This window comes from Dipodomys merriami, unplaced genomic scaffold, assembly GCF_024711535.1.
Source record: "Dipodomys merriami isolate MVZ:Mamm:240054 unplaced genomic scaffold, mDipMer1.0.p SCAF_8, whole genome shotgun sequence".
NCBI lineage: Eukaryota > Metazoa > Chordata > Mammalia > Rodentia > Heteromyidae > Dipodomys > Dipodomys merriami.
The window spans coordinates 39892881-39917718 of record NW_027206401.1 but is presented as its reverse complement, the minus strand read 5'-3'; the positions used below and the strand labels follow the sequence as shown (position 1 = coordinate 39917718).

The 24838-nt window shown below is 36.4% G+C and overlaps 1 protein-coding gene across 3 annotated transcripts in view; it reads right to left on the bottom strand.

The window, feature by feature from the left end:
- Positions 1 to 16165: 16165 nt before the first annotated feature.
- Positions 16166 to 24838, bottom strand: part of Fbxl4 (F-box and leucine rich repeat protein 4) — a 70737-nt gene continuing 62064 nt past the window's right edge. For 2 of the 3 annotated variants that reach the window (XM_070011071.1, XM_070011070.1), the window contains 2 exons: positions 24137 to 24449; positions 16166 to 17118 (listed from right to left, as the gene is read on the bottom strand). In XM_070011071.1, coding sequence (XP_069867172.1) covers positions 16955 to 17118; positions 24137 to 24449 — 477 coding nt within the window. In that variant the 3' untranslated portion in view covers positions 16166 to 16954. The remainder of the gene's footprint in view (positions 17119 to 24136; positions 24450 to 24838) is intronic. The other variant, XM_070011069.1, reaches the window with a different exon arrangement.

Here is a 24838-nt window from a genome sequence, read left to right as displayed (position 1 = left end):
TCTTAGATTAAACTGAAGAGATTCCACAACCTTTAAATAAATTTGACTTTAAATAAGTTAATGATCATTTACAGAATCTTCTGGGCCCATGACTGAGTGTTTGGTATTAAGCTTAATTCCTTAGGAGGGGTGTTTACCTAACAAATCTGAAAGTCATTGGACAGTCTAGTGACACATGGGGTACTTCTATATAGTGTGTAATGAGTAGAAACATGTAGGTCAGGAAGACATGGCCAACTGTTTTAAAGAGCATACTCTTATGTTCAACACTATTTTTTTTCTTAGTTTCAATTTATATGGTATAAAAACCTCTGTCACCATCTATTGTTTTAGAGGGCATGTATCAGAGGATGCTGAGGAGCAAACGGTCCTCTCACTGTGCTTTTAATCAAGAGCAAAGGTATGCTTTTCAAGAGGAAATCCTGAGTTATTACTCATTTGTATACCTATCCCAGATGTTTGCTCCATGAAGGTAAGTGCCAGTTTAACAGGAATGCAAATCGAATGTCTTTCACTAACATGGAATTCATAGTAGGAGTTTCATATTTCAATTAAGTAATTAAAACTTGTTGAAATTAAATGTCAACTTTAAATTGCCATAATTCAAAATAAAGTGTTACATATAATTGAAAAACAGACTAGGAAAAGATGGAAAGAATGGAGTTTGTGGAAAGGATGATAAATCTGAAAGTAATAAAATGGCTTTCAAAATTGATGGGAAGTTAAGGGGAAATAAAAGTACCTTTAAAAACATTGGCTAAGTTATAAAACTTGGGTTGTAATAGTCTTGACGTGTATTGGGGATAGGCCAAGCTGTAGATAATCTTCAATAGCTATCACATGCCAGGTACTAAGTTAAGCCCTAGCAATCTGTGTACTAAACAAAGTCTTTGTGTTTATATAGCTTAATATAGAGAGGTGGATAAAATGAACACTCAATGTTTCAGAGAATCCTGAGTGTTCTAAATGAAAAGATAGCAGGTTTTAAAAACTAGTGGTTGATGCATAGAGGAGAATGTGCATAATATTGTCATAAATATAGTCATGTTGACTAATAAACAGAATAGAGGATACTCGGAAATGAAATTAGGTAGCAATTAGAGCCATCTAATTCTTGACAAAATGCCAAAAACATACACTGGAGAAAAAACATCCTCCTCATCCCACCATGCCGGGAAAGCTGGAAATCCACAAGCAATACACAAATAAAAATGGAACAAAAACCTGTCTATTCTTTTTGCCTGTACAAGAACTGTTCCATATTTTCAGCCATGAAGAAAATCCGAACCAAACCTGAATTGTGATCTCATCTCACCCAATCTATCATCAAGAAAACCAAAACCCGGGGCTGGGAAGGTGCCTCAGTAGTAGAGTGCTTGCCTCGCATGCATGAGGCCCTGGGTTTGATTCCTCAGCACCACATAAGCAGAAAAAGCTGGAAGTGGTGCTGTGGCTCAAGTGGTAGAGCACTAGCCTTGAGCTGAAGAGCTGAAGGACAGCGCCCAGGCCCAGAGTTCAGGCCCCACAACTGACAAAAAAAAAAAAAAAAAAGAAAGAAAACCAAAACCAGTCAATGCTATGTAGGAGGCAGGGACAAAGGAACCTTACACACTATTGGAAATATAAATTAATGCAGCCAGTATGGAAATCAATATGGAGGCTCTTCAAAAAACTAGCACATGATCATCTGTACTATTCCTGAATATATACCTGAAGGAATCAGAAGAACATGCAAGAGAGTTATCTGCACATTCATATTTATTTCTACACTATTCACAATAGACAAACTATGGAATCAGCCTAGGTGCTCATCAATAGATATATGAATAAAGAAAATATGGTATACATGCACAATGAAGTATTATAAAGAAGAACAAAATCATGTTGTTTGCAGGAAAGTAGATGGGAATAGAGATCATCATGTTAAGTAAAATAAGGCAGACTCAAAGGACAAATATCACATTTCTCTTATATGTGGAATCTAGATCTTTACAAAAGGATGGGAAGCAGAAAGAAGACTTGCTGATAAGAGGAAAAGGGACCAAAAGTCGGAGGGGGCAAGAGAGAGTTATGGGTAGAGGACATGATCAAAATATATTTTTTATTTAGTATTATTATATTTAGTACAATTAATGTGCTAAAAAAAACTAACCTGAAAAAACAAGTAGTTTTATGGGCTAGATCTAATACCAGATTCTCCAAGAATTTATAGACTAGAAAGTTATATTGTCTTCCAGGTTAACACTCTTACAGGTTATTCTTACAAATAATGATGTGACCAAACTTCAGGGTAACAAGTGTAGTTTGGGGATTTGTATGTTTTGAAGCCTGGTTAGGTTGAATATTAAGATTAGAAACAAGTATTGTGCCCTACTACATTATCTCAAATCTACTTTTAATAAGGTGGGACATGAATAAAGGAAAATTAAAATTCCAATGCACTGTCATAATTCTACGAAAAACAAGGTGTTAAATAATCATAAAAATTGAAGGATATGATTTAATTAAATGCCAATAAAGCTGCACTACAATGAGATCTGAGACAGTATGGGAGACAAGTTTCTTATTTTACAGATGAAGAAATGATGACTCAAAGAGAAATAATTTAAGTAGCACACCTTAGATCATTGTGCTACATGTTTCCCATCTATCCCTTCTTTTGTAACATTACCAATGACTAGCTTATTTCTACTAGTTTTTCCAATTTCTCATTTATTACAGAATTAGGTAATAGTGCTTTTTTTTTGTTTTGTTTTTTTTTTTTGGGTAAATCATGGGGCTTGAACTCAGGGGCTGAGCACCATCCCTAAGCCTTTTCGCTCAAGCCTAGAGCTCTACCACTTTGAGCCACAGCTCTACTTCCAGTTTTTTGGTGGTTAATTGGAGATAAGAGACTCAAAGATTTTCCTGCCAGGGCTAGCTTTGAACTGCAATTCTCAGATCTCAGCCTTCTGAGTAGTTAGGATTACAGGCCTAAGTTCTCACTTTAGGAAAATATTTTTATTTCCTACAAAATCCAAAAATTAAAGACCCCTCTAAAACTTCTAATCTTAAACCAATGTAATCACTAATACATTTCATTTTTTAAAATGAGATGTTATTTCTTTACATATTTTTTTGTAGTACTTTAGCAGCACCTGGGGTATTACTGTTCAGACTGATTAGTTCCCAAAATCTTTGGTTGTTTCTTTCAGTAGCTCCTTATAGGAAGAGTAGCCTTGCTCTGTAATGACTGGGTTTAGCCACATAATTTCTGGCCAACAGAATGAAAGCACACTCGAGGATTGTATCCAAGCAGACACTTTTCAACGTAGTTCATGTTGCTGCCAGTTCTCAGGCTCACTGCCCTCTGCCATCAGACAGGCACATGCCAGAGTAGGCACATACCAGAGCCTTTCCCTTCAAATGAAGTCCTGGATAGAATACACCTGAACTTAAACCACTCATCCCATGTTGCATGACTGACAAAGACATGTGGGATATCACTAATGTTTCTGTAAATGGATCTGCATCTGGGTCAAAACTTTGCTATTAAAAAAACTCTGATACTCTGATATCAAAAGCAAGAATTGTGAAGTTCCCAGCCAGACCTTTCTCATAAAAAAAATGTGTAATTATCTTATCAATATAACTGTGATACTTTAGCACAGAATGTTTACATATAGTTTAGAGCTCAGAACACAATACATATTTGAATTATGGTCATTTATGTTTGGGAAATAGGTGTAATGAATCTACATGACAATTTCATAATGTAAAATTGTGCCAATGTATATAGAAAATGTCACAATTTATCTGGGGATATAATTTTCAAAGTCCATGAGAATATAGGGGACTTAAAAATCTGTATGAGCCCACATACAATGTTCTATCAACTTACATGATTTATGTTAGATTTACATCAGCAAAAGCATTTTACTAGTGTTTCAAAGCTTTTCTTCCTAATTCTCTTCTTTTTTCTACATGTGTAGCTATCTTTCTTGTTCTTACATAACATATGTAGAACTCATTTTCATTCTTATAATGTTTCTATTGGCAAAGAGGAACTTTACAGGTTTTGAAGAACTTGATTTCAGATAGTATCACCACTAGAGGTAAACTAGATATACTATGAATCTTTTTTTTCCCCAGAAATTATACGATCAATGTTTCATAACCATCTGGCAGTGGTTACCTAGAGCCAGTTCAGGCCAAATCAAAGAAGAAAAAAGTGTGCAAGTCTCATTCCAATTTCAAATTAAATGACTTTACTTTGACAACCTCAAATCATCCATGGTATTTGCATAACAAAAACTGGAAAACAATACAAATCAACCTTTTTGTCTCCCATAATGAGTTGGTTAAGCACTTATTGGTGTACCACGAGGCTGAAAAAATTCACCTTCTTTAACATTGGTTTAGTGTTTAAAATATTTTAAAACAATTTGGATTATGATGGAGGATTTATAGTTATGAAACTGAAACTAGTGGCTGCTAGTAGTTTTAAACGGTCTGGCACGGAGAATCTGACATGTTGCCAGAGAAGCTATTCATACTTTCTACTCATAGTCTAGACCCTTGTAAAGTTAGGGCAGGAAATCAGATCTCAGCTTTTGGTAAGGAGTGTTTGTAGATCAGAAAGACATTTGGTCAGCCAGAAACAGAAGAGTCCCCTGCCATTCTAATAGCATTTCTCCTTTCTGGGTAATTGCATATGGTCATAGTTGTGATCATACTTAAGGACACACATGGTCACATTGAGAGTGAGGATAACATACACCAGGCACATACATTGCAAGATTGTAAATATTTCTAATTTCAAAAAAATTAGGAAATTTTATATTTTTAGCTCCTTTCTTTTTCTTTTTCTAGTGCCGGGTAGGAAGCCAGAGCCTCATGTTTTTTTCAGCTTGCCTGGTTGGCTGTCACTCTATGACTAGAGCCACACCTTTAGCCCTGCTTTTTTCTGGTTACTTGGAATCCTCCTGTCTCAGTCTCTTGAGTGCTGGGATTACAGGCAAGTATCATCAAGCCTAGCTTTTTTTTTTTTTTTTTTTTAAAGAACTATTAAATGAAGATACCAACATTAAAATCTACCCATCCTTCACTTGCGGTTTCCCTCAGGTAAAATATTTCAGGTAATAAAATGAGTCAGAGTTCGTGTATTAATGGTTTTTGCTGTAATCTTCTCAACAATTTATAGATATTCTATAGAAAGCTTTGCAGAAATAGAATTCCTCACTACAAACAGCATAACAGAACAAGCATGTTTAATGGAGACACTGAATTAGGTATATGTAATTACATATATTCAAATTGGGGTCACCTAAAAGTATTAGAAGAGGATCACAAAGGCTCAATAGCTATGTGAACATGATCATATAAAATGATGTGTATCAAAATGAACTCCACACTGGGCACCTGTAATCCTAACTACTCAGAAGGCTGAGATCTGGGGATGGTAGTTTAAACCCAGCCTGGGCAGGAATGTCTGTGAGACTCTTAACTCCAATAAAGTACTCAGAAAACCAGAAGTGATGATGTACTTAATGCACTTAATGCACTAGCATTAAGCATAGAGAGACTGAGGGACAGAACCCAGGCCCTGGATTCAAGCCCTGGGACCAGCAAAACAAACAAAGAAGATAACCAAAACAAATTCCAAGAAATGTAAATGAGGATTTTTGTTGTTTGGCTTTTTCCCCCTCTCCTTTGTTGCTGTACCTTTTGTCTTTTATATAACTTTGTTTTGGGGATGGCAAGGGGGAGCACAAAAATGGTGGGGACAAAGGGTGAACAATGCAGCATTGATACTGACTAGACACTATGTTGAAAATGAACAATACAACCTGGGGAGGAGGGGCTGGGTCAGGAGGGAAAAACTGGGAGAAAGGAAGGGAAAGGTGACACTGTCCAAAAAGAAATGTACTCATTACCTGACATGTAACTATTACCCCTCTGTACATCACCTTTTCAATAAAAATAAAAAGAACAACAAAAAAAGAAGAAAGTATCTCTTTCTTTGATTCATAGCCTCTAATGAAGCAAATACTAGTTATTGTTACTATACTTTAAAAACATTATTGCCCCGTATTGGTGGCTCATTGGTGGCTCATTAAATCCTAGCTACTCATGAGGCTGAAATCTGAGGGTCACAGTTTCATCCAGCCCAGGCAGGAAAGTCCATGAGACTCTTTTATCCAATTAACCACCAGAAAACAGGAAATGGTGCTGTGGCTCAAAGTGGGTAGAGCTCCAGCCTTGAACAAAAGAGCTCAGGGACAATGCTTAGGCCTAGAGTTCAAGCCTCCAATGGACAAAAATAAATAAATAAAAACACATTATATGTTAAACATTTAAAAATAAGTCACTGGTACCTTTTCACTTTTACTTTCTTTTCTTTTTTTTGTTACTAGTCAATAGATCATTTGAATAGTTTATGGGCTAGTACAACATATCAGAAAGTGACAATCATCAGATGCCACAAGCAGCTCCTATATTACTAGACTCATTTTAGGTCACAACATCTTAGGATACTAAAAAATATACACATACTTTAAAAATACTTGAGTAAAAATTGGCCATAGCTATTTAGTGAACATGAAAAAGCAACCACGCTCAGCTTTTTTTTTTCCCTTGGCAGGGATTAGACTTGTCTTCCAGTACTCTACCACTATACTGTGCTACACCCCAGCCTGGACATAATCACCAACGATTTCAGCTCTTCTGAATATCTAAAGTTTTTTTTTATTATAAACAAATTGCAATGTACTGTACAATATTTAGCAAATATGCTAAAAGTAACCCTTATGAATATATCTTTTATAATATGGAATAGAAGGCAGGTTAATGGTATTTCCCAAAGTGTGCTCAGGACACCTAAGTTTCCAAGATGCCAACAGCTATTCCACAGAAGTCTAAGCAAGCAGACAAACTCTAACTAACCCCATCTTCATGGTGCCTACTACTATCTTAAAGTCTAGAAGTTTTCAGCTGTAAATGTAAGGTCCATTCCTGGACGACGAACAGACCTCGCCCAGTACCTGCGTTACCTAGGCAACTGGGACACCTGGAAGAGGTCACATCTGCATCCGCTGAGGTCACATCTGAATTTGATGTGGCCACACCTTTCCCTACCCATACCCTACATAAGGGCTAGCCCAGGCCCAGACTCTCTCTTTTTTTCTCTCTGTTCGTTTCTAGCTCTTGCTGCTCTTTTCTTGCTCTCTTGCTCTCTCTCTCTTTCCCAGCCACGTGGAGTGCCAACCTTGCCTGGTCCCAGCAGGTCTACCCCTTACCTGAATACCACGTGAGTGCTACTGTTCTTACCCCTCTCTCTGCTCTTTTCTCTCTCTTTCCTCTCTTCCCAGCTCTCTCTCATCCCCAGGCCTTTCCCAGCCATGTGGAGTGCCACCCTTGCCTGGTCCAAGCAGGTCTACTGAATAAACCTACCCCTTATCTGAATACCACGTGCGTGCTGGTGCAGTTCTTACTCGGCTACCTCTTTTTAAAAACCTAACAGTAAAGACATTAGCCTTTTGTTTAAACTATTCTATAGGATGCTTTTTTCACTCGTTGTTTTATTCCCCCTCTCTTGCTTTTCTTGTTTTTGGTTGGTCTTGCGGCTTGAACTCAGGGCCTAAGTGCTGTCCCTGAGCTTTTGTGCTCACGGCTAGCACTCTACCACCTTGAGCCACAACTCCACTTCCAGTTTTAGGTAATTAATTGGAGATAAGAGGCTCACGGACTTTCCTGCTACGGCTGCCTTCAAATCACAATCCTCAGATCTCAGCCTCCGGAGTAGCTAGGATTACAGTGCCCTACTGCTCTTCTCATTAGTAATTAGTTGCACCCAGGAGTGTCTATCTATATACACACTGGATCTTGGTCAGTTAACGCCTCCATTCCAAGCTCAGCAAGCATCATTATTGCTTTTGATGCACAAATAAAAGCATTTGACCTTATATGTCCTCTTTCACCCTCTTGTTTACTCACCTCCCTCCCATTAATATGTAAACCCCAAGAATGACATTTCAACTTCCAAATATTCATTTTTCCTAAAATATGTTAATTAGCAAGGATTTCAACATAGTTTTTCAATAAATCATAATCAGGCTGGTCATACACACATATAAATGTATACATAAACACATAAGGGTTTATATGAAGATTATAAAAAGTATATAAGGTATTTAAAGTATATATAAAGTATATAAAGATTGAAGTATAGTGTATGTTTACACACGTTATCTGAGATTTGGCATCTACATGAGAGAAAATATGACTTTTTTCCTTCTGAAACTTGCTTAGTTTAAGAAGATGGCTTCAAGATCCATCTATTTCCTTACAAGCAATGTAAACTCAATTCCTTTTTTGTGACTGTTTACCTCTTCCCTCATTTAAATGAGGTGGTGATATATTTGACTGGGACTCTGTAACTGACTCAAGAATATCTTTATATTTTTCTTTTAAAGAAGGCAAAATTACCTGGAACACTTCCCTGACCCTTTCAGGCAGAATCACCTTGTGTGTGTGTGTGTGTGTGTGTGTGTGTGTGTGTGTGTGTGTGTGTGTGTGTGTGTGTGTGTGTGTGTGTGTGTGTGTGTGTGTGTGTGTGTGTGTGTGTGTGTGTGTGTGTGTGTGTGTGTGTGTGTGTGTGTGTGTATGTTCACACATATATGTGATCACATTTTCTTGATGCATTCATCAGTTGTAGGGCTTTTGGTTTATTTCAACAGCTTGACTATTATGAACAGTTTTGCAGTGAGCACAGGTGTGTACATGCCTCTATTATATCCTGTTTTGCATTCCTTTAGATGAATGTCTAGAGTGCCATCACTGGATCATAGAGTAGTTCTGGTTTTTGTTTTGAAGAACTTCCATTCTTTCCTCCATAAAGGATGTACTAGTTTATCTTCTTATCTTCTTACCATGTGTTCCTTTTCCCCACATCCTCTCCAGCATTTGTTGCTGTTTGTGTTCTTGATGATGGCCTTTCTGGCTGAAGAGAAAAGGAATCTCAATGTCACTTTCCTTTGCATCTCCTTCATGAACAGGGATTTTGAATTTTTTTCATGTATTTATTAGCAATTTGTACTTCTATTAAGAAGTATCTGTTCTGTTCTCTTGCCCATTTATTAATAGTTATTGATTCTTTAGTATTTTTTGGAGTTCTGTATTCCTGTTGTCAATCCTTTGATAGATGTATATCAGGCAAAGACTCTCTCCCATCCTGTAGGCAATTGCTTCAGCCTAGTGACTAGTTCTTTTGTAGTGCAGAAACTTTTTAGCTTGATACAATCCCATTTGTCAGTCCTTGCTCCTGTTTGCTGAGCTATTTTCTTTTCTTTTTTGAGGGGTAGTGATTTGTGGGGCTTGAACTCTGTCCCTCAGCTCTTCAGCTCAAGTCTAGTGCTCTACCACTTGAGCCACAGCACCATCTCCAGTTTTCTGAGTGGTTTATTGGAGATAAGAGTCTCACAATTTTCCTGCCTAAGCTGGCTTTAAATTGTGATCTCCAGATCTCGGCCTCCTGAGTAGCTAGGATTACAGGTGTGAGCCACCAGCACCTGGCTGCTATTTTCTTTTATTCAGAAAATTACTGCATGTGCCAACAAATTCTAGTGTTTTCCTTATTCTTTTCTGTAGTAGTTTTAAAGTTTCAAATTTTACATTAAGATCTTTGATCCTTTGAATTGCTATTAGTACAAGGTGAGAGACAGAGGTCTTCATTGCTTTTCTTCTAGACACATTTCAATTTTGTAAACTGTCTGATAGGTATTGATATTTATTCTCTATACCAGATTCTTCTACCCCAATCTGTACCCATTATAAAACTATCAATATATTTTTGCTGTCACTATACAGACTAAATAGATGGATAAATCCCATTGAGGCCAGTCATTCTTTCCTGGATCACCAATAGTTTGGGCATGACTAAGAACTGTGGAACCACCTGTAAAGACAACTGGTAATGAAGAGTCTGGGTTTTAAGAATATTTATCTTGCCCATGTAATTGTAACCCCTCTGTACAGTATTTTCACAATAAGAAAAACATTCTGAGTTTGAGGAACTTCAGAGGAAAAAAAAAGAATATCAAATATACTTTGTATAAAAAAAGAGAGGAAAGAAAACATTGGGTCAAACAATGATAACACTAAGAATGTGGAAAAGTGTTTTGTTTTAAAGTTTAATTGCAGACTTACTTTAGAGTTTAAAATGCATGCAAGCTGATGTTATTTTTATAGTGTATAGATGGATTGTTCGGGTTCTGCACTTAAGACCATGGTGAAGCTTATTCTCATCTTGTCCACAGCAGCTGTGATAATCCTGTTGTCCCAAACCTTCTATTCTATGCAGCAGTATCCGAAATAATCAGTTTTGAAAGTGAACTGAAATTCTCAATCTTATTATTCCAATGTACAGAATAACACGGACCATAGAAGTCATTATACACTGAATATTTTATGCCAATCAGATGTAAAACCTATTTGTTTTTTGTATGTAAAAGTCTTATTTGTAACAAAAGAAACTGCTTTATCTTTGGCACAGTCTACCTGATTATATGACTGTGTTGTTTTTACATTTTTCCTTACTGCTTTTACAGCTGTGTGTTCTTTCATTTACTTTACAAAATGTACAGATTAAAATCTCCCTTGGAAAATGTCAATTTTGACAAAGCTATTTTTGTCCTTTCAAAATACAGTCAAATAAATCACTAATCATATTTATACATATACAAATTTAAGTCAAAAATTTACATTTATAGGCCAACATAAATGAGTATATTTTCTGCTGTGTGCCATGGAACACAGCCCCTCCTCCCCAAACTTTTGCGGACAGTTTTTTTTCATCTGTACATATTGGCTTAAAACTAGCCACCCTATAGGAAAGACTACTGATTATCTATTGTGCATATTTTAAGATCTTATTCAAAGCAATCTATACTGAGACCATTATGCTCTCAAAGAGGGTCAGGGATAGATCTTTTCTATTATTAGGCTCAAGAAAATAATTTACCTTAGCCAAACACCAATAATTATACACAAATTTAAGTCAGTTATGTAAAAAATGAGTCATTTGGCTCAGATTTTAATGAGAAGCCATATCAATCGTTTCTCATTATGATAAATTCCTTAGTTTTCTGTAAGACTAAAATACTGTTCTTCACTTTAAAAGCTAAATAGTAAAAGGGAAAAAGTGATAGGTAAGGGCAGGTTTGAGTCTGGTTTCTAAAATTAGAAGTAGACAAAACTGAATTTACTACCTGACTTGAAAATAACCAAGGACTAGGGTTGTAAATTTGGCCCACAAGCCAAATCCAGGCTGCTACTTTAGAGCTATATTAAAAAAATACTTTAAAGCAAAGTAAAAGAATAATAGCATTTTATAACACATGAAAACCATCTGAATTCAATTTCCAGTGTCCATAAACAATACTCTACTAAAACATGGCCATATCATCCATACACTGCCTACGACTGCTTTCACAACACAGTGAGAGAGAGAGAGAGAGAGAGAGAGAGAGAGAGAGAGAGAGAGAGAGAGAGAGAGAGAGAGAGAGAGAGAGAGAGAGCGAGAGAGAGAGAGCACCAGCATCTCCCAGGTGCAAGTTATACTCTCATCATCATTCTGCTCTCCTGTTTGGCAAACTACAAACTGAAATGATGGACTGACAGCTACGAGAATTTTGGCTGCCATCTATATTGCTAAAGCACACTATTCTTATTTTTTACTATGCCCCAACAATGTCAAAACAGAAAAAAAAAAAAACAAGAAAACTAAACTTCCAACTAGTGTGTTTTATAAGGCACAGAAAAGATTATTTTGTTATGAAAGAGATGGCAAAATAAAGGAAAGATGTAAGATTATCAGAAAGAATATTCCTTATCCATATTTTCAATTCATAGGAATTCAGTGCCTAGAAAAACAAGAAAATTCAAAACAAGATAACTTATCACAGAATTTGCAAAATGAAAAAAAAAAAACCCACAATCAAATTAAGTGACTCATTTGTTAGCCAAGGGAAGGAAGCCTTTTACCAAGAGTAAGTTAATTAAACTGTGTTTGATTGCATCAGTGGAAGAAATGTATCCAGAATAAACTGGCTTATGACTATTGAATTACTCTTTTGGCAAAAACAGTTGAATTAAGAACATCAATAGTCAATAAAATAATAAAAGAAAGGTTGTCATTGGCTCTTGTTGAGTCAACAAGTATTGCTAACTTTCCCTAGTTATTGTTTATTTGATGACTCAATGCCAAGGCTGAAATGACTAAAAAGTTAAGTTCCTGTTAATTATTTGTGTGGAGCATTATAAACAAGAATACTTTCTAAGGGAACCATGAATATCATTCAGACTGCTAAGATGTATTATAAATTAGGTGGCAGTAAAAATGTGTGCAGAAAAGGCTCACTCACCCTAGTTAAACTTATGAAGCCAAGTTTATGAAAATGTAGACATTTAAAACTTATGGTTATTTACTTCATTCTTCTTTTTTTTTTTTAATCGGTCATGGGGGCTGAACTCTGGGCCTGGGTGCTGTTCTTCAGCTCTTCAGCTCAAGGCTAGTGCTCTACCACTTGAGCCACAGTGCCACTTCTAGCTTTTTTCTGCATATGGTGCTAAGGAATCAAACCTAGGGCCTCATGCATGCGAGGCAAGCACTCTACCACTGAGCCAACTTCCCAGTCCTTCTGCATTATTCCTTAGTAAGTACCCTGTAGACTGCAAATCACTGAGTCTAGTGTTATCAAACCAATGAACTCAGTAGTGAACTTCATGTGCTCTCCCTGACGTAATCATCATCAGCTCCTTTATCTTTTGTTAGACATGGACACTAAATTTCCTGATTTACCCTCCATAGAGCAAATATAATTGGCTTAGAGGTAGTAGGTTGGTCATGAATTTTTGAACTCAAGGTTGACCCAAGAATGGCTTTGGAATTTCATCTTTGCTTCAGGCTTGACAGCATTTTGTAATGAATTCAACCAAAAATTACATAGCAAAAAGAAGTGTTTATACGTGAACACACTGAAGCACTGGGTTGACAACATGGTTTGAATTACAAGTGCCATTAAGATTCTTTATAGCTTCCTGTCTTCTCAAAGGGAAGTCAGCAGTAAGATTTCCACTCTCATACAAATTTTCCGTTGAAACTGCAGTTCCAATTGCATATGAGGGCCTCAATCCAAGTATTAGTATTTATGTCTGGAAATCCATTTAACCTAAAATTGAAGAGCTGCCACCAACCCTTCAGCTGGAACCTCTATACCACTCAGCCATCTCTCTAGACCCTCTAATTAGCCTTTACGACAGGAAACCCGTTACCCAAATTAAGAGAGATGTTATCCTCCTCAATTCTTCTCATTCTTAGAGCCACATTACAAAGTTGTTCTCAATTATCATGTTTTGAATTTTGTCATAAAAACATTGTGAAACCAGATACTGAGGGCATATATCTATAATCCCTGCACTAGGGAGGCTGCAGCAATGGCTTAAAAGAAACAGGCCACCTTGGACTACATATATAGCAAGTACCCCATCTCTCTCTCTCTTTCACACACACACACACACACACAGACAGACACACGGTAGACATTGGTTTTCTCTCATTATTTCAGTAACTATATGATAATCTGTTTTGCCTCTTAGTCCCCAAAGCTTCATATTGACTATCGTGTCTTTTGAAAAAGACAATTTCTGACCTGTGATCTAGAGCCAGAAGCCATCATGACAGACAGTTAAAAGCACAAGTCAAATACCCTGTTTCTCAAGTTAGATGGCCTAGGTTTGCATGCTTACTCTGTCTGTTCTTTGCAGCTAATTTGGCTATCAGCACATCTGTCAATCTTTCTTTGCTTCATTTTCCTCACCTGGAAATTGGAGTAAGTAATGGCATTGATATTGTAGTGTCACTGTGAGAACTGAGCACAAAGTAAGTATTTATCTAATGTGAGCTGCTAGTTTGATATGAAAGTAGACATTATCTAGTCATCATGTTACATATCTCCCACCAATTGAATAAAGCCTGTTTTCAGGGATGAAAAGCCCAGTGCATGAAGATAGAGAACACTCATGCCCATATCCAACGGCTTGCTACCTCTTTCATCAACCAGAAGAACGGGTGAGGCCTACAATGACCAGGACAGTCATTCTCATACACATGCTTTATGTGGAAGAAATTGTATTAATCTTTGAACATTTTAAAACTTTAAATTTTTACATATTTATGTTTATAAAAGAATTAATACACTGGTGCTACGAATAATTTATAACAGTCACTTGAAAAGTGTGACATATGACAACTCAATAACAGGTACAAATAATATATTTTTATTTATTTGGTAAATATGCACCAAACGTTATGTCTAAATTTCAAGCTTAAGAACTCAAGTACTTTCACATGTGCACTATGGACAGATCCCTCAGAAACTGCCTAAAGCTATATGTTAACTGCCTATGTGCTTTTCCTTAAACAAATATATCTTATACACTGGGAATTTAAAAGTATTTCTATCTAAAAATTGCTTTCTGCAATGATGGAAATGTTTTATATCCACGTGTTTAAAATGCTAAGTACTAGCTGGCCTCATGTGACTACTGAGCAAATTCAAGTGTAGCTAGTACAAACTAAGAAATTGCATTTTAAATTAAATCTAACTAAAATTAAACAGCCAATTGGATAGCAGTTCTGCATTTCACTGTAGGGCATATGGATGTGGAAATATAACATTTTTGCCTTGAATGGAAAAATTAACTTTATTACACTACAAGGTTAATATCAGTTTCCTATTCAAAACAGACTTGCCTTTTAATGTCACAAGGTATTTTCTAATAGCAAAATTAGTTCATTCTTTAACAAAAAATGTTTTTAATGTTTCATCCATCTCTTTATGAAGAATTCTAATTATTTAAGGCATTGAGGCACAAGACAACACATTAAATAAAAGCCACAGAAATAATTTTTATGTATAAAGATACATACTATTCGGAAACTTTAAAACTTTCTCTTATGGTATTTTTCTTCTTTTTTTTTTTTTTTCCCATGCTGCTCCTAGGGCTAAAACTCAAGGCCTAAGCCCTGTTCCTGAGCTTTGTACACAAGGCTAGTGCTCTACCACTTGAGCCACAGCTCTACTTCCAGGTTTTGGTGATTAACTAACTGGAGATAAGTGTTTCATGGACTTTCCTTCCCAGGTTGGCTTCAAATCATGATCCTCATATCTCAGCAACTTTTTAAGGCATCTGTCTAACACTTGGAAAGCTACTCCAATTAGGAGTCTAACTTGTCTTTGATTATGCCTATATATTTTTTTATTGTGAAAATACTGTACAGAGGGTTACAATTACATGGGCAAGATAATGAGTACATTTCTTATCAAGCACTGTAGCCTCCTCTTTTGTTTCCCCTTCCCATTCCTTCTCATCCTCCCCCCCACCAAGATTGTAAAGTTTGTTTTCGACATAACGACTTGTACATCTCATTGTTGCAATGGGTCCACCTGTATCCCTATTTAAATGATTTGTTTTTTCCCTTCCCCTCCACAAATTATACCAACATCAAATACAGTGAAAGCAGGGGTTATACTGTGGGGGAGGGACATACAAAGCAACAAAGAAATCATCTTATAAATGTGTTAGAAACAATTGCATGAAAGAAAAAAAAAACATCTGAATACATCTCTTAGGGTTCATTTCCCTAACATCAACTTATCTGACCTTTTCTGCTTGACTCAGACATATACTAGATATTGCAAATAAGGGAAACCATGGGACCTATGTTTCTTTGGGCCTGGCTTACTTCACTTAATATAATTTTTTCCAAGTCTTTCCATTTCCTAACAAATGGGGCAATGTCATTCTTTCTGATGGAGGCATAGAATTCCATTGTGCATATATACCACATTTTCTTGATCCATTCATCTACTGTGGACATCTGGGTTGGTTCCATATCTTAGCTATAGTAAATAATGCTGCAATAAACATAGTCGTACTGGTAGTTTAGTGTGGTCTTGTTTGTGAACATTTGGGTAAATGCCCAAAAGTGGAATTGCTGGGTCATAGGGGAGCTCTATGTGGAGTCTTCTGAGGAACCTCCATACTGCTTTCCAAAGTGGTTGAACAAGTTTACACTCCCACCAACAATGCAGTAAGGTTCCCTTCTGTCCACATCCCCTCCAGCATCTATTGTTATTAGAGTTCTTGATTATAGCCATTCTAAAGGAGTGAGCTGGTATCTCAATGTTGTTTTGATTTGCATTTCTTTTATTATGCCTATATTTTTTATTGGTATTACCTAGTAGTAAAGTAGATAATACTAATCCACATGGGAAGACTACTAATTTTGCAGTTGGACTTAAAATGTGTTATTTTAAACAGACAATTTTTGATGGTCAAACAAATATCTGGCCTCAATGAGCTTTTAAAATATTTTACCTGTGGTGCTGGAGGTTGGCCCTAGGTCCTTGTACATGATAGGCATATGTTCTAGCTCTGCACTAAATCCCCAGAGACTATCTCACCCCATCCAAACACACCAAGAACACTGACAATTCTCATATACTAAACACAATACTTGCCAGGCCATAAAGTTTAATAAGGCATTCTTACAGGGAGGCATGAAAAATCAACTTTATTCTTGCACAAATATGACACTTTATTCTTCAAAGTATTCCTTTAAAAATAAGTTAGTTTTTCCACATTATTCTTTTATTAACATATAACTATTGATCAAAACATAATATCACTGATTCACATAATGTAAAAGTACTAGCCATTTAACACATTGTTGAAAAGTACTTGCAATATTTTATGAGAATATTTTACATTTTTACTAAATTCAGTGGACAGTTTCCTATTTTTCTTTAAAATCTACAAATGTCTTAATTCTCACATTACAAAAATTAAATAAAACAAAAACAATAAAATCCTACAAAAGCACACTGATTTTAATGACAGGACATATATGAAATCACTGTGTAAAGCTCTTTTTAATGAACACTTTTGGAAAGCTTGCATTGAGTTCGAGAACAGACCTGTTATCAATCTGTGAACAGAAGGACACGTCAAGTAAGCAGAGATCTTTACAAGACTCCAGCAGTTTTCTTAAAGATGCTGGACTTACCATTCTTGTTCCTGTTTAAAAACAAAACAAACACAAACTTTAAATACAGAGTTTGTAAAATGTTCTAATGAGTCCCATAATCATTTACTTGAAACTAAAAAGAAATGGTCTTTTAAAGCTTAAAAGCTAGTGAAGTAAGCCAGGCCCAAAGAAACATAGGTCCCATGGTTTCCCTTATTTGCAATAACTAGTATATGTCTGAGTCAAGCAGAAAAGGTCAGATAAGTTGACGTTAGGGGAATAAACCCCAAGATAAGTATTCAAGTGGATTTTTTTTCTTTCTTGCAATTGTTTGTAACACATTTATAAGATTATTTCTTTGTTGCTTTGTATGTCCCTCCCCCACGGTATAACCCCTGCTTTCACTGTATTTGATGTTGGTATAATTTTTGGAGGGGAAGGGCAAAACCAAATCGTTTAACTAGGGATACAGGTGGACCCACTGCAACAAGGAGATGTACAAGTCGTTATGTCGAAAAACGAACTTAACAACTTTGGTGTGTGTGTGGGGGGGGAGGATCGGGTGGGGGAAGGGGAGGCGTATAGGAAGGGATGGGAAGGGGAAACAATGAGGAGGCAACAATGCTTGATAAAAAATGTACTCGTTATCTTGCCTATGTAATTGTAACTCCTCTGTACGGTATTCTCACAATAAAAAGATAATAATAAAAAGCTTTTTTTTTTTTGTCTGTTGTGGGGCTTGAATTCAGGGCCTGGGTCCTGTCCCTGAGCCTCTGTGCAAGCCTCTACCACCTGAACCACAGGGCCACTTCTGGTTTCTGAGTAGTTAATTGGAGACAAGGGTCTTATAGGGACTTTTCTGCCTGGGCTAGCTTCAAATCCCAACCCTCAGATCTTAGCCTCTTGAGTAGCTGAGATCATAGGTGTGAGCCACCAGCTCCTGGCTGCACATTTCACATTGAAATAGCTCTTAAAAATAAATAAAAACTGAACATTGCCAGTATATTTGGCAACTGAATCTTGTCAACTCTCTACCACTCTATCACTTTCATTCCTACCTCCCGCCCTCCACATTTGCTGGTTAACTTCAGGCTTCCCTACCTCTGTTACTCAGTGTGAAGAATGTTTCTCACATTTCACTTTTCCTCAACCTACAAGTCAAATTAGACAACCATGCCTACAGTAATTCAACTTCTAATCCAATGCAAGTGTAATTACCAAGCAACTAGTCTGCAACTAGTACTGAGCATCTATTTTAGGTACTGAAGATGCAAAGATGAGTAAGACACATAGTTGCCTTAAGGAATTGAAGGGCTGAAAGAAAATAAATACAACACAGTTTGAAAAGGTCTATGGTGAATGGTAGGTATAAAATGGTATTACTTGAAGATAAATGATGGACAATTTAGCCATGTTAAATTTGAAGTAATTAAGGGATATTTAGTTGGAAGCTAAATTAAATAAATTATATAAAGCAGTTAGCACAAGGAAAAAATAAGTACAAAAAATCATTTGATTCTAAGAGATTCTCTGTTATAAAAGATACATTGCTTTAATTTCAGATTTTCTGGGGGTGAAACAATCACAAAATCATATCACATAAGCAGTGTAGAATTAGGATTCTTCTCATTCTCTGAGAAGTCCTTTCTTTCCCCATCTTTGTTATGGGCTCCAGAGAAGTAACTATAGTGTCAGCCTGTCTGTCTGTGACTGGTCCCAAACAACACTAAAACTCCTCCAGGGAATTTAGAATTGGAATTCAGCAAAGCTTTCAATACTCATAAATCTCTGGCTGAGGATATAGCTAGCTTTTGAACTGTTGTGCTCAGAAAAGCAGAAGTAGTTATTAGGAGAAGAAAAGAACCAGTAAAACAGGAGAGGAGTACTGGATGATGAGATGGATGTGGTGGTGCCTATCTGTAGCCCCAGCTATTCGTGATATGGAGATTGGGAGGATCTTAGTTCAAGGACAGTCTATGTAAAACTCTAGCAAGACTCTATCTCAACAAATAAGCAAAGTGTGGTGGTTCACTCTACAGGAGACTGGTAGAAAATTCATAGCCTTAGGTTAGCCTCAGGCAAAAATTCCAGACCCTATTCAAAAAATAACAAGGAAGGAAGGGGGCTGTGTCTCAAGTAGTCAAGGAGCAAGCACAAGGCCCTAGTTCACTGCAGTACTGCTCCCCACTCCCACCAAAGAAAAGGTGTTTGTGACTGACTATACAGTGGCAAAGGGTAGGGTAGGGGAGAGGTGCAAGAGCAAGTATGCAGAACAGGAAAAGAAAGACTTTCTGAGATCTGCAGTTTCTACTCATAAGATCTGAGAAACATACCTGTCTTTATAACAGTTCTAGTTTCTTTATATATATATATATATATATATATATATATATATATATATATATATTCATTGTAAAAATACTGTACAGAAGGGTTACAGTTATATGAGTAGGGTAATGAGTATATTTCCTATGGAGCATTGGTACCTCCTCCTTTGTTTTTCCCCTACCATCCCTTCCCTTCCCACCTCCCCAGCTCCTCCCTCCTCCTCCCAACATTGTAAAGTTTGTTTTCAACATATGGGTCAACCTGCATCCCCATTTAAGCATTCCATTTTATCCCTTCCCCTCCCCAGATTACAAAAATGTATATACAAGATGTAGACCACCGGAATCAAATAGGGTGAAAACAGGGGTGATACCATGGGGGAAGAACATACAAAAGAAACAAAAGAATCACATAGTGCATTGTAAGTGCATTAACAACAAACAAGGAAGAAAAAAACCACTTATGTCCCTGTCTTGGGGTACATTTCGCTTAACATCATCTTACATGGTCATACGTACATAGCCTTTGACCTTCTCTGCTTGTCCTAGACACTTACTAGTCACTGCAAACAAGGGAAACTACAAGACCAATGATAACAGTTCTATTTTCTTTATACTATCTTTTTTGTTTGTTGTTGGTCTTCCGGACTTGAACTCAGAGCCAGATATCCTCGAGCTATTTTGCTCAAGGCTAGCACTCTAAGGAGTAGATACAGTTCCACTTCCAGTTTTCTGGCTGTCCACTGACAGTTGAACCACAATCCTCAGACATCAGCCTACTGAGTAAATAGGATTACAAGTGTGAAACACCAGCGTATGGCCCCACTAAGTTACCTTCAGTTATCTAAGTTACAAAGTAAGATCAGAGAATCTCAACCTAGACACTGAAGATATTTTTTTTAACCTAAGGTTCTAATTGCTTTCTATTTGCTAGTTTTGCCCACAGGAATATCTGAGTTTCCTGGTAAGTTACGAATTCCTTAAAACCCAAGACAATGGCTGTGAAGGGAATCAGATTGCAAGAGAAACTTGTCTGGAACTCCCCTGTCCAGTGCTTTGGAGCTACTGTACACTTCCCTTTTGTTACCACTATTACACACACAGTCAGACAGCTTTCTCCTTCATGACACAGGTCATATCTACCTTTTTCATCGGTATTTCTAATGCTTAGAACAATGCCCAACACAGTGTATGCTCAATAAATGTATACCATGTGAAAGAAAGTGGGGAGGATGATTGGACCTTCATTAAAAGAATTACACATAATATAATTTTTTCCATGTCTTTTCATTTCCTTATGAATGGGACAAGATCATTCTTTCTGATGGAGGCATAGAATTCCATTGTGAATATATACACCACATTTTCTTGATCTACTGAGGGACATCTAAGTTGGTTCCATATCTTAGCTATGGTAAATAATGCTGCAGTAAACATGGTTGTGCTGGTAGCTTTAGAAAGCCTTGTTTGTGGTCATTTGGGTAAACGCCCAGAAATGGGATTGCTGGGTTATAGGGGAGCTATATAGGAGCCTTTTGAGGATCCTTCATACTGCTTTTCAGTATGGTTGGACAAGTTTACCATCCCACCAACAGTATAGTGGCAATCTCTTTTGGTCACATCCCTTGTAGCATCTGTTGTTATTGTATTTCTTGATAATGGCCATTCTAACTGAGGTGAGGTAGAATCAATGTAGTTTTGGCTTGTATTTCTTTTATAGCCAGAGATGTTGAATAGTTCTTCATGTGTCTATTGGCTATTCTTATTTCCTCTCCTGAGGAAATAAGTACATTTTTCCCTCTCTTTTTAATTCATTAGCCCACTTATTAATGGGGGTGTTTTAGGATTTGTTATTGGGGTGGTAATTGTTTTAGCTCTAGGTATATTTTTGATTTGAAGCCTTTGTCTGTTGTATAATATCAATGTTATTTTGATTTGTATTTCTTTTATGGCCAGAGATGTTCATGTGTCTATTGGACATTCTTATTTTCTCTTTAGAAAAGTCCCTTTTTAAGTCTTCAGCCCACTTGTTAATGGGGCAATTCTTTCTTTCTTTTTTTAATGGGGCAATTATTTCTTTAAGGATTTGTTTTTGAGAGATTGAATTTTTTGAGTTCCAAATATATTTTAGATATGAGGCTCTTGGAAAAAAATCATATTAAGTAAGCCAGACCTAAGGAAACATAGATTACATGGTTTTTCTCATTGGTAATAATTAGTATATGTCTAGGATAGTCCTAGCAGATGAGCAGAATAGCTCAATAGCTATATACATATGACCATATAAGATGATACTAAGGTCTTTAAGGATAGAAATGTGCTTTTACTTGGCTTTGTATTAATAAGCGGTTTTGTTAATGTGAAGCAGTTATGCCACTAGACACTCATAATCTACCAATGACAAAAGAATCACTACTAAACTTAACAAAGAATTCTCCTTTTAAAAAAAAGGAAGATTCTAATCCTATGAAACTAGGAACACTGAGGGAAGGATGGGAAAAAAAAGATGAAAGAGGTGATATTGATCAAGATGAATTGTACATATAAACAGATTCATTGAATGGCAGCCCATTCATACAACTACTTAAAGATATAAAAGTATAGTGTAAAAAAATTAAGAAGAAGATTCTTACACTTAGGAATGAAGGAAAACAAATAATAATAAAAGTAAAGAAAATACAGTATAGTGGTTAGAATAGATTGAGGTTCACATCTAGACTGCAGCCTGACTAGCTGTGACCAAGTCAGCAAATCTGAGCCCATTTCTTCATGTGTGGTAATAATCAGTTGTGAAGGCTAAATCAGTTAATATGTGCTCAGAACATATAGCATACTACCATGTTTCAGTTATTGTTATTAATTAACACTGATTGCCAATGCTCACTGTGCTCTTACATTTAATATGAAACATTTGTATATATTTGCATGGTGGTTGACTTCTATCAGCAATTATTTATCACATAATAGAGAATGACACTTCCTTGGTCTTATCCCCATCAAGGCTGCCAATGTTTATAAAAAGAGTCATTATTCTTCTTATTTTTTCTTGATGTCTCTATGAAGCCATTCTTAAATTTCATAGGACAAAGTTGGGCTGCCTGACAGTCTATTATAGTGCTTCTCAGTTCTGAGCAGTGTTTAGAATCCATGTTTCTCAACAGAATGGTGAAAGGACAAGGGGGGAACCAATGCAACAGTGATACTCACGAGACAATATGTTGGAAATGATCTGTACAATTGTGTGGGGCTTGGGATGGGGAGAGAAAGAGGGAGACAAATGAGGGTAGGGGTAAAAGTTCGTCAAGAAATGTACTTACTACCTTATAATTGTAATCCCTCTGTATACCATCTTGACAATAAAAAAAATTAACAACTACAGAAAAGAATCCACAAATTCATTCATGGTTCTTTAGCATCTCCTCCTGACACTGACTACTTTTCATATTTAATGTGACTATTTTTTTTGAATTGGGAAAGAGTTATGGACTAGACTTTAACCACAAATGGCACTATCCTCTGTAGGGAAACTCGCATCTATTTTAAAAGGTCTTGGTCACTTTTCCTTGTTCTTCACTTTCATAACTCTTTCTTAAACTTTTCAAAATATATCCCTCCTAAGCAGTTTAGGATAACTCAAGAACGAAGATCGCTAGAAAAAAGAGAAATCATCAAAGTAAGTTTTTTAAAGAGACTGATGGTAGGACTGAAACCTTAGATTTGAGCTCTTGTTCTGTCCTTTTAATAATGGCAGAGACACAGTGCTTTCACCTATAAAAATGCAATGAGACCACTCCCTGAGCTACTGTACATCAAGTAAAATACAATACACATTGGTATTCAGTCCAAAGTGTTACATATCATAAGGAAGAATTTCTGGTTTAAAGTGGCTTGAATAAGTCATATGCAACTACATACACACCATCTACACATGTATTGTAAACCTGAATGTGGATAGATGTTAACTAAAAATCCAACCCAGGTATCGAAAATCTTCAAGTTTTTCTTGGGGTGAATGTTTAGGATATAAAAGTACTTTATGGACTAATGTACTAGTTCTAATATATTATCAAAAACTATAGTTCAAGTGATATGAGTGAAAAAGTAGCAACTACATGGCCTATGCCCACAGTGGCCTCACTGGTACTTCTGGCTAAGGTGAGTGAGTCATTAAGTACCAGAGTATTTTAGGCTAGTTAGTACAGAAATAACCCAAGAAATTTAGGACTGTGAAACATTTCAACACATCTGTCTTGGAGTAGATTATTCCTAAAAGCAGAATTATTGCAGATGGAGATTTCACAATAACCTTCATCAAGAGTTTAACATTAAGAAGCTTAAGAAAACCCTAATTTGAATTCATTATATAAATGGATTCATTTCTTCTTTTCTATACTTAATAAAAATGAAAAAAAACTCATTTAAATTCTTACTTTTCTAAGTAGACTGGTAATTATTATTTAGAGTTTTTGACAGTTTGAACTATAAAGTTATAGGACTGTCCTCATTATATTACATATGTATCTAACATATGTAACATAATACATGTATATACATATGTATAAACACATGTAAAATGAATTCCTATGCCAACTGATCTGTCTTGCACATTCTATCAAACAAAGTAATCTTATCAGCACAAATAGTTTATTGTAAGCAGTTTTGGTTTCCTTGCAAAAAGTGAGAGATTAAGTTTTATGTCAGGAAATAGAGTTTAAAAGAAATTTATACATTGCATCCTTACCTAATATGTCCAGTTGTCGTAATCTGGTACAATTAGATGCTAGCTCTTCAATATCTGTGTCACACACAGACCTGTTAGCTGTAAGAAAGAGTTTCTGCAAGTTTGGCAGCTGGCGTGCTAGTTTAGTGAAGCACCCGGTGCTGCTCTGTAGAGTGGGGCACCAGCCAAGGTCAAGTTCCTCCAGAAGTGGACACCCAGAAGCCAGTTCTGCTATTCCATTCTCCGTAATGTTCTTACACCTCCACAGATCCAGGGTCCGAAGCTTTTTACACTTGGCTCCTATCATGCTAGCTATCACATCATAGTCTTCTATCTGGAAATGAAAACAGTTCCAATCTTTTATGTGGTATGCACAGAAATGGAAAGTGTTCAGAGCAAGTTAAACTCTCCTAGTCATCTTATTCTTTTCTTCCATGTAAAAATACCCATCATTGTTCAGACAGATTTGTCCACTCAAGTCACTCATCTCATTATTTCCTAAAACAACAAAGGACCACTTACTTTAAAATTGATGTAACAAGCTCAGAGAAACAAAGAGCTCATGTTTTCTCTCATATGTGGAAGCTAGACCTAAAAAAATACTAGGACATAATAAATTATACAGATCTCTAGGAATTCACATACAATGAGACCAAAGGAGGGCACTCTCAGGAGAGAAACGGAAAGGTACAATGCCTATGTACACCTGATCATACAAAATAA